We start from the raw sequence: 12545 nt of genomic DNA, 5'->3' as shown, positions 1-12545 counted from the left end.
GCACTGGCACTGATTAATGATTGACTGTTGGTGCTGGGGTTTAGAGGCGATTCAGATCAGAGAGAGTGCTTTTAGGTTTAAACCAACTGGATTTCAGCATTGATACTGGCAACCCAAATGAGAGACTCTAAGATGCCGTTAAGATGTTGATTTTTTTTTTTACACATAAAGTAGCCCTACTGTATCACCTCCTGGTCACTTGCTACTGGCACAACACTGAAACCCATAGAATCTCTTTTTGAAAAAGACCTAAAAATCTTGAATAAAAAACTTTACTCATTTCACAACTGCACTGTTTTGGATAAGTACTTTACACACCATTTTCACAATTTTGTTAAAATGTTTTCCAAATGTTTCCTCCTCCTCTGAAGGACTTCATTAAACCAAAGACCATGAGAGTGGGATCGGCACCTATGGCTGGAGGGGACTGTGAGGTACCACACAGATGCACCACATTTGGTCAGACTGTGCTGTCTGTCAAAGGGACTAATTACTTGAACAGCCTTCCTCTTACAATAAGAGAAAGCCCATCACTGTCCACTTACAAACTGCGGATGAAAGAAAACAAAGTCTGTGAACACTTTTAACTCTGGCCTTTTATTGTTCTGTGCTGTGTCTTTTTCGTAAGATTTTATGATGTGTTCTGTATCTCAACAGATGGAAATGAGGATTTTTTTGCTATAATCTGTCAAATTACAGATGTTCTTTAATATGCACTGTTCCCATTGAAAAATCAAGAATGTTATCAGTGAAAGCTATTTGATTTGAACATGTTTAGATTATCTGGGGACACAGTTAGGTCATGTTTATGAAATTTGAAATTTAAGTCTTACATACAGTTCCTTCAATTTAAATATAACATATTGGTTTAGTTGCTATAAAGAACTTGCAGTAAAACTATTTACATCAGTGTGTGCACTTTCAATAAGACACACTTCTATTTTAAGAGGATGGCCTCTATAACTAATAACAATTAATTGTATTAATTATAATGTATATAATGTTTATGGGCTAAGATATTGCTAATATTGTGCATATTGTCTTAAATAGTTGGTGCTACTACATAATCTCTTATCTCTTATGTTTGTGATAATCCTGATAATGATCTTGAATGATACAGCGGCAATCCATCTGAGTGTTGGACCTGAAGTAGGCTATCTCACAAATGAATAGACTGTGAAAGTATCACATCATATATATTTTTTAAAGATTCTATATTTTATTTTGTTCTAATTTTTGCTTTTTGTGGGTTCGGCCTTGTTACCAGACTATGGCTATGTTATTTTAAAGACTCAATTGTAACTTTTCTGGTGAAGGTTAATCTGCCTGCTTGTCTCCATGGAGATGTTAATACTTTACCTGAATGGCCCACTTATCTGTTATAAATATCCTATATTTTATAATGCTTGAATAACGTATGGCATGAGACCTTTAATCATGTTGCTAGAGCTCCTCCTTTTTCATTGTGAGGGAAGCTTTTTGAGCACCGTCATTTTTGCTCTCTGCAGACTGCACGGAACATTTCTTGTTGTTCATCTGATTATTCAGATGAAAAAACATAGTGAGCTGATAGACATGCCGCAGCTGCTCTCCGCCTGCACACAGGGAGGCTGCAGACTGGCGCGTGTCCTCAGCTGACCTACGCAAACAGGAAACCGTGTGTAAATGTGCTGAGTGCGCGAGGGTCCTTCACATCGCAGTGGACGGCTCCCACACAGCCCTGTAAAACTCCATGTTGCATATATATTGGTCTTCTCCAGCCTCGTGTCCTTGTTGTTAGATGACACTGTGATGCCCAGCGCCTGCGCCAGTCCGTTGCAGCTGACGTCATCCTCAGCATGGCGGTCAAGGTGACTCTGGCAAAATTTTTGCTAAAGATTTGAGTTTTTAAAGCCGTATGGTAGCTTTAGGAGTGACGCAGCTGGATATGCAGAGGACTGTGCCCGCGGAGAGACGATTTGACAATGGCTTTTTTTCTAACATAGCTTGGTTCCTGTTTATTTAGTGATTGCATCTGTGCTGTTCAGCAGAGGCATCTGGCCTCAGCTGGTGTCATGGCACTCTGTTGCTTGTATGTAGAGGACTTAAAGCAGGGTAACTTTGCAGACTGACCGTAGTGCTCTTCTTATTACTATTTATGGTTATGTTCTTGCTGCTAGCAGTGTGTTAGCTTGTGGCTGTGGTCTACTCTGTGAAAGCTTTACTTGTACTGGCTACAGACTACTCCTAACTTATTTGTTTTGTGTAACTAACAGATAACTCGTTGTGTTAACTCTGTTTTGCTGTATTTATTCAGGTGCAAGCAACAAAACGAGCCGACCCCCAGGACTTGAAGAATATTTTCCTCAAGGTGAGAAAATCCATTTGATTCAGTACATTTATGCATGCTACATGTCAGAAGCATTAGGCCTATGTGTACGGTGCACTTTATGTGGGATGTTCTGTAGGGTTCAGATAAAGGTCATACAAATTCTTCGACTAAATTTGGCCCCGCTCAGCAGACAATCTGTGCCTTCTTTGACTTTGAGTGTGCAGGGTGTGAAGCTCTGGGTAGTGGGAGTAAACATACTCCACATAGGTCACACTAGTTGCTTATGCATATGAATGGGATAATGTGTTTTAGTTATATATTATTATCGTATTATTGTTGCTTAAGTTATCAGCATTATTTTGTACTAGTCACTTCACTCACGTATTGTAGGTGTGAATGTTTTTGCTCATTTCCCATCAAGAACACGCCATACCTACACCCCCTCCTCTCTACTGGAGCACAAAGTTGTTCTGTAAAATGGCACTGTTTTAGTCACAGGTCCTCTTTTCTACCATAAGAGGTCTGTGTAATTTTGTGCTGCATACTCAGGTGGAAGAGTTAATTACTAGAAGCTCATTCAGACTGCTGCTATAATTTGATTAAGAACACTTAAGGCCTACTGTGAAGGTGAATGGATACACAATCATGTTATAAAGAAATATAGTGATAAATTGCTTGGAATTAATATTTTAACTTAAAACATTAATTCAGCAAAGTGCATTGATTTGTGGCTTTGAAACACTTAAGCATGCAGGGCTCCTCCCCCCTCTTTCACTGTTTATCACATACTCTGTCAGTCCCATGAGCGTGGCCTTTATGCTACTATTGCATGCAGCACTATGTTCCTAAAGCTATATCTGTTTCAACTTGAAATCTAAGCTAGGATCTAAAAATGACCCTGTGTCTCAAAGCCTGACTTGTAGTTGGCATGTAGAGCTTCAGTCAGCTGCCAATAGTCAGCTGTCAAACACTGGTCACATGTGTTGTTAATGTTATTGTAAATTCTTCTCTTTTATGACCAGTACAGTTTGACATTTGTTTTATTTTATTCAAGCTCCACATCACATTTGTACTTTCGAGTTTTAAAGGTGCATTGTGTAACTTTTCTGGTGGAGGCTTTTCTTCATGGAGATGTTATCGCTTTGCCTGGAATGTTTCACAGTATGGTATTAAACCTTTATATCTTCACGGAGACCAAACTAGACCGAGTTACAGGTCAGAGCTGTGGAGAGGCGAACCCCACTCACAGTCAGAATGCTTGTTTCTCTAGGTATTTTTGAGCTATTAAACCACCTGTAATTTAATAAATGTAACAGCTGTTTAATGTCATACTGTGGAACATTCCAGGCAGAGCAATGACATAGAAACAAGCAGATGATACCCCCAACCAAAAAGTTACACAGTGCATCTTTAAAGGATAACTTTTCATAATATAGTAGGCCTGTCACAATAAGTACGATAATGTCTTGTTGGAACAATAATTTTTGGTCAGAATTTATCGTGAGTACTTTTTCATTGTACTAGTGGGAGCATTTGTGTTATTTTTCAGTATATGATGATATTTGACCTAAAAAATGTTGAATTAATAACTAACAAAACTAAAAAACTACAGAAATGTTTCATAGCTGCCATTTATTTATTGCAGCTAATTTACTGTACATATACAAAATTTTGGGGGGATGATCCTGCTTTAGGGTTATCGTGTCAGTAGAACAAATTAGTTTCAATATTATTGTCTATATTTACTAGAAATACATCACACTTCAAATTTATCATGACAGGCCCTTATTATGGGAGAAAGTATTTGTGTGTAAAATAGTTATATACAACAATAATGGTCTTTTATGAGTTTAAGCTAGAGCCTTCTATGAATTGACTGAATAATTGATTGATTTTATTATTTATTTTGATTTATTATTTCAATCTCATGACAGTATTTACATATATACAGTATTTACATTTTCATGGTCAGTAGTAGGTTGCTACATATTTTCAATACAATGAGTGAGAAGTGAGAAGAAGGAAAACTACCACCATCCCTAATGTTGTGTCTTGTCTCCTCCACAGTATGCCAGTGTGGTGCAGGAGGGGGAGCATTACATGACCCCCAAGGACTTTGTGCAGAGTTACCTCGGTCTGCATACACAGCCTCAGCATAACCCCAAAACTGTAGAACTCATCGCTGGAGTCGCTGACACCACCAAAGATGGGTAAATGCTTTATGTAATCAGTAATGGTAAAAGTTGTGTTTATAAAGATGCACACATTCTCTGAACACTCTCTGGTCTTATTAAAGTTGCACTGTGTAACTTTGCTGGATAGGTTCTGCCACTTGCTTGCCTTTACGGATTGTTATTATTTGCCTAGAATAGTCCACAGTATGGCATTAAGCTTATCTATCTCCATGGAGACAAACATGTGATGCCAGCAAGTGACGTTAACAGGTCAAATCTGAGGAGGTTTTTCAAGTTTTTCAAGTAGTTTAGAGAAATAAAATCACCAGTAATTGAATAAATGCAAAATGGATAAATTTAACTGTTTAAAATGCCAAAGCCTAATTATGCAATTTCTTTTTTTTTTTTTATTGGGTAATTTTGAAGCACTACAAAACAAAAACAAAACAGACCACAACTACATGGATCATGACAGAAAGGGTCCAAAATGAAGCAAAAGTACGAACCCCTATTAAACAATAACAGAATTCAGAAGAAAGAAAGCAGCGCATGAACAAGTTTGCATTTACAACTTTGCTTATAACTGTACATATAAGAGACAAAATATAAATTAAAACAAACAAAATTTAATGCATAATTCATTCCAGAGCTCTATATCTTTCAAAATATAAAGCTTTATACTCTTTACTCTTTTTTTTTTTTTTTTAAAGGTTTCTGCAGTGTTGGACTTTTTAAAATCATCACTCAGGTTATTCCATGAACTAACCCCTCTAGCAGAATTACAATCACTTTTTTTCATCATTCTTGTCTTAATTAAAGATGCCAGTTTTAATTTTTATTTATTTATTTATTTTTCTGTTCATGGTCGTACAAACTAATAGTAATGTTAACAAAGGCACAAAAGTTTATCGTTTATGATCGTACAAAATAAACCACAGTGAGAATGAAGGAATGTAAGGATTATTTTTTGTTTTTGTTTATGGTCGTACAAACTCACAATAAAATTAACGAAGGCACAAAAGTTTCATACTATGCAATTTCTATGAAGGTAAGCAGGTAGCGGACCATTCACCTGAAAATTACACGATACACCTTCAAGAAAGTCTTCAATGGTGTTTCTCAAACCCAAATTTGAGTTTTAATTTGTTATTCTATTATAGGTTATATTCAGGTTTTAGATATTGTAGTAGATATGCAATTACCAGATACTAAACTGTACTATATATAGCCAATAATTGTCATTGATTCATATTTTCCTCATTCATTTAACAAGGGTGTATGAATAAAATAGGAGCCTCTTAATCATTTACCAGTTTCACACATGTTTGCTGAGTAAATAATCGGCTTATCAGTTTTTTACACCTGCTCAATTGATTTAAAATTCCGCGATAAGATAAGAAATGGATTTTATCTGTTCAGTAGCATTTTCCGGTGTAGTTGTGTACATTTGTGGTAGTGTTTGCACTGTTGTCAAGTCAAGTCAAGTCCTTGTTGCATGTGTAAATATTGTGTATTGTACCCTAATTCATTCAGTGAGTCTCCTTTCTTTGTTGTCCAAACAGACTGATTTCTTTCCAGGAGTTTTTGGCCTTTGAGTCTGTCCTGTGTGTCCCAGATGCACTGTTCATTGTTGCCTTTCAATTATTTGACAAGACGGGCACAGGGGACATCTCCTTTGGTAAGTTTGACCACTGCCACGATTCATTCTTTTAAAGATTTTCACAAAAAGATTCAGAATATTTCTAATGGTGATAAAAATTAAAGGTAATATTTGTTCATGGTACATTTTGTGTAATTGTGTTGATAATCACCAACAAAATTTTTTTGCCATTTAAACCACCAAATTCTGCAGAAAAGGGGCTACTTATTCATGATGTTCTTTTCTAAATCACTGCTGTTTTCACTTAGAAGCATAAAAAGTACAGTTTCATATTAGTAAATCCACTTCACTTCATTTATACAGCACATTTTATAATTAGATATGATTAATGTATTCTTTTAAGTAAGACGCACGTAGTCATTTGAGACCATTTCCATTACATTTTAAACTAATATAAATATCAATCACATTATAGTTGATATTTGTCACACACAACTCAAAACTTAGTGCTGGACAATATTGACACTCATGAATATCTGAGTCTACCATCAGTGTGCCTGGGTAAACTAGTGCTTTGATTGTCAGGTGTACCTTGGTAAAATGGAGTATATTAGTATCAGTATGTTACAGTCATTACTTTTTGATACCATGTATAAAAATATAAATATTGATATTTATTTTGGTGTCGGACTGCTTTGATCACATTACACAAAAAGGGAATGAATCACAAATTACAAAAATCTCAGATTAGGTTATTGAATTACACTGCAAGTTTCTTATATTACTGTTAATCAGCTCTTTTACAGTCATTGTTTGTTTTGACAACATACCCAATTTGCTAATTTTACTCATCTTTAAAAATGAAATGAATGAATTTCAAAACATGACCCACTTTTGCCTTTACATAAAATATATGTACGAAATATTCATTTGAATCATCAGTGGATTCATGAAAATGTTTATTATACTTTCATAGTTTGCTATAGACATGTTTCTTTCTAACCAATATCTTAATGCATGCCTTTAGTGAGTTGTGCTTCTGAGATGTTTTAAGGACATAAACAGGAGAGTGTATAGTTTTACCTGTGTCTGGTATTAAAGGTCTTATCCCAAAGCAGAAAAGTAACATTACATTATAACCAGTTCCGTCTGGCGAGAGTATGTCATAAAGCTGGAGACCATACAAAAGGGCCGCTGCTATGCTCTTTCTGTGCTATGTGCAATGGGCCTCCATAAAGGCAACTGAAATGGAGAGCAGTGCTTATAGAGAACATTTCCCGGATGGACTCAAAAACCTTCAAAATGTAAAAAAGACTGTCAAACAGCCTATTCAGCCCCACAGTTCAAATTGACTCCTTCCTCAACTTTAACAAGATTCGCTAGGATGGGAATGAGGACGCGAGATGGACATTTCAATTGCGCCTTGCATGTTTTTCCCTCTGTCTCTTATTTCTCGTTCTCCTTTTTGCAGAGAATGTTCGTGACATCTTTAGCCAGACCACAGTTCATCACCATATACCCTTCAACTGGGACTGTGAGTTCATCAGACTGCACTTCGGCCACGAGCGGAGCAAGCACCTCAGCTACACAGAGTTCACACAGTTCCTACAGGTACATTTATTACTGTAGGTGCCTGAATACTGTCTGACATAAAAGTACTAGTGAAATAGTTTAAAGAGGAGGGTTATAATGAGTTGATATTGGTCTGGACCATTAAGTCGTAGTCTAATGTTCCCCCTCATGTAAAGTCTGGTTGCATCTTTTCTTCTGTTTAATAATTTGAGATGAAGAAGCAAAATGAGCCAAATCCTATCTGAAAAAAACTGCGTGGTGTAAGACTGCATCTTAAGTAAGTCTCGTCTGCAGTTTGTCTAGTGGTTTGTGGTAGCCCAGGCTGCTATTAAAACATGAAATGTTGTTATTGTCCTTTACTGGCCGTAACTTGTATCTTACTGAGACTTCAGTAGAATTACATTAGTAATCAAACCTGGGCAGAGTTAAAAAACACTACAGTCCTTGACAGAAACTGGGTGGTCCTGGGCTTGATGGGCTGTGCTCCGGCCTATTGCAGTGTGGGATCTTTCAAAGCTCTTTGTGGTTTATGATACTTGACGTGGACTTCCCATGGGTACACCCGAGACTTCTGTGTGCAAGACTTCAAATGCATTTATCAATACTATTGATTTGTTTTCTCTGTTTTATCCGTTTTGTTTTCACACATGGCTGTCAGCATATACATTGATCTGTGTAAAACTTGGGTGGAGAATAAATGTTCAGTCACTAGTATTGCAAAATGATAGCTACAATTGCTCCGCAGTGCAGTTATGCATTTGGATAATTTCTATTATTGTTATTTCAATGAATGTATTTGATTTAATGAATAACCTTTAAAATTCATACCTGTGTGTGAATAATGAATGAAAATCTAATTAAATACTTATTCAGCTCTGCCACCTTGTGGTTGGATAAAACTTAATCCATATATTGAACACTGAGGGATTTTACACACATCACGTTCTGTCAGCAGTCATTCAGGTAGAATCCATGGCAAAAGAGAAATTTAATTTCTCAACTGGACAGAAGTTTATTTTGGTTGAAAACTTTTTGCAGCTCATTGAAAGCTGCTTCTTCAGTTCTGGTCAGATTGCTGGTGGATGCTGCCTTATATCTGCCTGCAGGGAGGAGCTAACTACACTGAAACTACTCTGAAACTAACACACCTACTTGTTTACAGTTTCTGTAAATAGGCCTAGTTTCTGTAAATAGACCTAGCTGACAAACAGAAACTGTACAAGTAGGTGTCCACCAACATTCTGACCAGAACTGAAGAAGCAGCTTGAATGAGCTGCAAAACGTATTCAACCAAAATAAACTTTTGTCCAGTTGACAAATTGAATTTGTCCTTTGCCAAAGAACATACAAAGGTTAAAATATTTTTCACAATGAATTTTTTTTCAATATCAATACAATCAAGCATGCATTGAGCTTACATAGAGTGGTTATCAGTGAGCTGATGTAACAGTGACGTTGTTGAATGATTCTGTGCTTTGTGTTATGAGCCCTGACAGCAGACAGTGACCCTGGGTCAGCCTCTCCCTACATCTCCTTCTGATTGCACAGTTGTCAATTTGAATCATCTTCTGCCGACACACCTGCCAGCGAGAGCTCAGGGCATGGTTTCCATTAGACTGCAGAAGGAAGTGATGATTACAAACACTATTCTCTGACACTGTCACATCTCATGACTTCCACATCTGCCCAGCGCTGATATCAACTGTATATACTTGTACTCTCAAGTTTAATTTGATCGCTCACTTGTAACCCAGAGCTCGTCATCACAGCCCTGTAGTTTCTCTTAAAGATGTGTGCTGTGTGTTGCTGTAGGAGCTGCAGCTGGAGCATGCCCGCCAGGCCTTTGCACAGAAAGACAAGAACAAAAGTGGCACCATCACAGCCTTGGACTTCAGTGACATCATGGCCACCATCAGGCACCACATGTTGACTCCATTTGTAGAAGAGAATTTGGTTTCAGTGAGTTGTACATTAGTTTATATTTTAAAGCAGCTATTAAACTGTCCAAGAAAGATTTAAAAAAGAATATGCAGCTATTTTGTGAAGCGTGACTCTGGATCGTTGTGCAGGCCGCAGGAGGCAGTACCTCCCATATGGTGAGCTTCTCGTACTTCAACGCCTTCAACGCCCTCCTGAACAACATGGAGCTGGTGCGCAAGGTCTACAGCACTCTGGCTGGCACTCATCGAGACACAGAGGTGACCAAAGGTACTGCAGCTCCTGTCCCTGTGACGTGATAATATGATGTGAGATGTGGCTGTTGGATCATTTTGACTTTCTTAACAGAATGGTGAACACAGGGAACAGTTACTATAGCACTAATAATGGAAGGTAAATGACACTTTTTAACTTGATGCTGGTCAGATCACCTCATGTAGGTCTATGAAACTGATCGGTCGCATCTACTCTTCATTGCATTTCCTGCTCAAATGTACACTGTCCTTCTAATGTCTGTCTGTGGTTTTCCTCTCTTAGAAAACTGAACAAATAGTATTTGTAAATAAATCACATTCTTTGTATAGTCAGAATTGTGGTTTAGGGCTCCAAAGTACTTTGTGGCCAAACAAATGGAAAAGCTGCTTTTGTGGAATCTTTTTTGGAGAAAGTCAATAAGTCCCTTTCATTTTTCAACAGGATGTGTTTGCGAAAGATGTCTGTATTCTGTAATAGGGGCTCTCAGCAGGCAGCACTAAAGTACAAATTTAAAGCACAACTAAAGTCAGTCAGACATGGCTCTGTTGAAAGAAGCCCATATTATGCTTCAACAAATAAGGACCATGAAGAATTGATCAAATGTAATATATTTTTTTAAAGGTATCTTTCTTTGCAGCCAAGTGATAAAAGTTATGAACAAACAAAATTATTTGCAAATACTATTTTACTCAATACTGTTGTAGAGTAAATCAGAGCTAACTCCCCAATCCCATGACGTTGGTTTGTTTACGGCATCTTTAGTTCCGCTTGAACGACTGTCTCCTCTTCTTTTCATCCTAGAGGAATTTGCGCATGCTGCCAATAAGTTTGGTCAAATCACTCCGATGGAGATTGATATTCTGTACCAACTGGCTGGGCTTCACTCTCACTCCGGGTAAGAGACCTGCTCATTTTTGTTATGATTTCTTCAGAGTCAACTTGTATTTGAACTATTTATCCAGAACCGTTTTCTTTTGACTTCACCATGAGTGGAATAAACAGGGCTGTTTATTAGCTATAAAGATAAAGTTTTTTTCTCTTATAGTTTAACAACAGTGGCTCCACTGACTGATTTATAGGACAAACATAAAACATGGATAGAGTTTATGATGCGTTGGGCCAGTGGGGAATATCTGTGTCAAATGTTTAGTAAGAAAACACTTTCATTTACTCGTGAGCCTGAGGGCATCTCTCCAGCTTTGTTTGTCTCTTGTTTATACAAGCCCAAATTAAAGTTGCAGTAACTCCAGGTTATATGGTAGTAAAAGCTTGGTGGAAAATCTTACATCACTGACTGTAGTTCACATTAGATGGAGGCTGTGCTTTTTCCTGGCCTAACCACTGTCCCCTGCTGTTGTGCGTGAAGGCGCCTGAACCTTGCAGACATCGAGAGGATAGCCCCGCTGGAGGAAGGAGCCATGCCATACCACCTCGCAGAGGCCCAGAGACAGGTAGCATGATTGACTGGCCTAATACGGCCCACATCCTCCTGCCTTTTATCAAAGCCGTCTCCTCACCTTCATCTCCTTCCTCCTCAGAAAGGAGCAAAAAGTGAGCCTGCTCAGCCACTGAATTAGCAGAGTGCCCATGTTTTTCTTCCCTTGTGAAGAGCATTACTTAAACCCCCAGATAAAAGTACACCAATTATAGTCAGAGAAGAGGAATGGATTGTTGCATTGCACCTCCCCATGAAAGGCTTTTCCAATTTTATTCAGTATAGCTTCAGGTACACATCAGCTGTAATCACACATCTGAGAAGCTAATAGAGGCTTTTATCAGTGTGAGGTTTTAGGAGCCTGTATGGAGCGCACCATTGTCAGAGGAGTGGGCTAGATTCAAGGTGGATGTGGGAGAACAGAATAGTTCCTAGCTGCACTGGAGAACATGGCTCTATATCAGGGCTGTGTGGTCAGTGATCAGAGGCCACTCATGCTTATGGGAGTCCTGCAATTTGATTCCTCCGGGGGACCCATGCCGCCGTCCTTAGGCATCACTGAGTGGAAGTGGACTAATTGTTTAAAGCCTTTGATCAGAACCTTGGTCTTGTTAGCATGCAACCCTCACAAGAAGCATCTGGGATAAGGAAAGAGTGATCAGCTAGCTTCCCGCTAGTCTGGTCTCAACCTGGCCATGTGCATACTAAAAGAAATGCCCGGTTTTATTACTCATTTCCTGAAATGGACCACTAGTGCAAGCTGGAATACCATACAGCCAAAACAATTTGATCAGCAAGAATTTTGTTCATTAAATGGAATGCACTGATCCAGCTTTTTCTGTTTTGATACCAATTCCGATACTATAACTTTAAGTGTCTGCTCATACCTGATATCAGTTAATACCAGTACACACTGAAAATCACAATTATATTAAAACAAACAAAAATAACATAAGACAAAACTCCATTGTTATTTATCCCTCAAATAACTAATGAACAGCTTTGTGTCAATAAAAGTTAAAACATGAGACTTTCTGGGCCAACCATGACCAGGAAATAATCACACAACATTAATTTGTATATTACATTTATATATCACCTCTATCGATATTTGAAAGTGGATATCTGATTTTTCATTTTTCAGTATCGGTGGTGATATATGATACCAATATCAGATAGGTGAATCCCTATTCAGTAAGGCACAATGTTAAACAACTGTTTGCATTGTCTCCAAAACACTAGACCTGCATCAGCAATAAT

General features: G+C 37.9%; 1 protein-coding gene across 1 annotated transcript in view; it reads left to right on the top strand.

Annotated features, from left to right (window-relative positions):
• The first annotated feature begins 1606 nt into the window (after nt 1–1606).
• Nucleotides 1607–12545, top strand: part of LOC110166560 (electrogenic aspartate/glutamate antiporter SLC25A12, mitochondrial-like) — a 19609-nt gene continuing 8670 nt past the window's right edge. The window contains 9 exon segments of the mRNA XM_020931813.2: nt 1607–1850; nt 2297–2350; nt 4379–4521; nt 6048–6163; nt 7557–7696; nt 9470–9616; nt 9727–9865; nt 10652–10745; nt 11217–11301. Coding sequence (XP_020787472.1) covers nt 1839–1850; nt 2297–2350; nt 4379–4521; nt 6048–6163; nt 7557–7696; nt 9470–9616; nt 9727–9865; nt 10652–10745; nt 11217–11301 — 930 coding nt within the window. The 5' untranslated portion in view covers nt 1607–1838.

This window comes from Boleophthalmus pectinirostris, unplaced genomic scaffold (assembly GCF_026225935.1).
Source record: "Boleophthalmus pectinirostris isolate CB_2022bp ecotype Guang Dong unplaced genomic scaffold, ASM2622593v1 HiC_scaffold_1, whole genome shotgun sequence".
Lineage (NCBI taxonomy): Eukaryota > Metazoa > Chordata > Actinopteri > Gobiiformes > Gobiidae > Boleophthalmus > Boleophthalmus pectinirostris.
The sequence above is the reverse complement of the archived record's forward strand: the minus strand, read 5'-3'. Positions and strand labels throughout refer to the sequence as shown.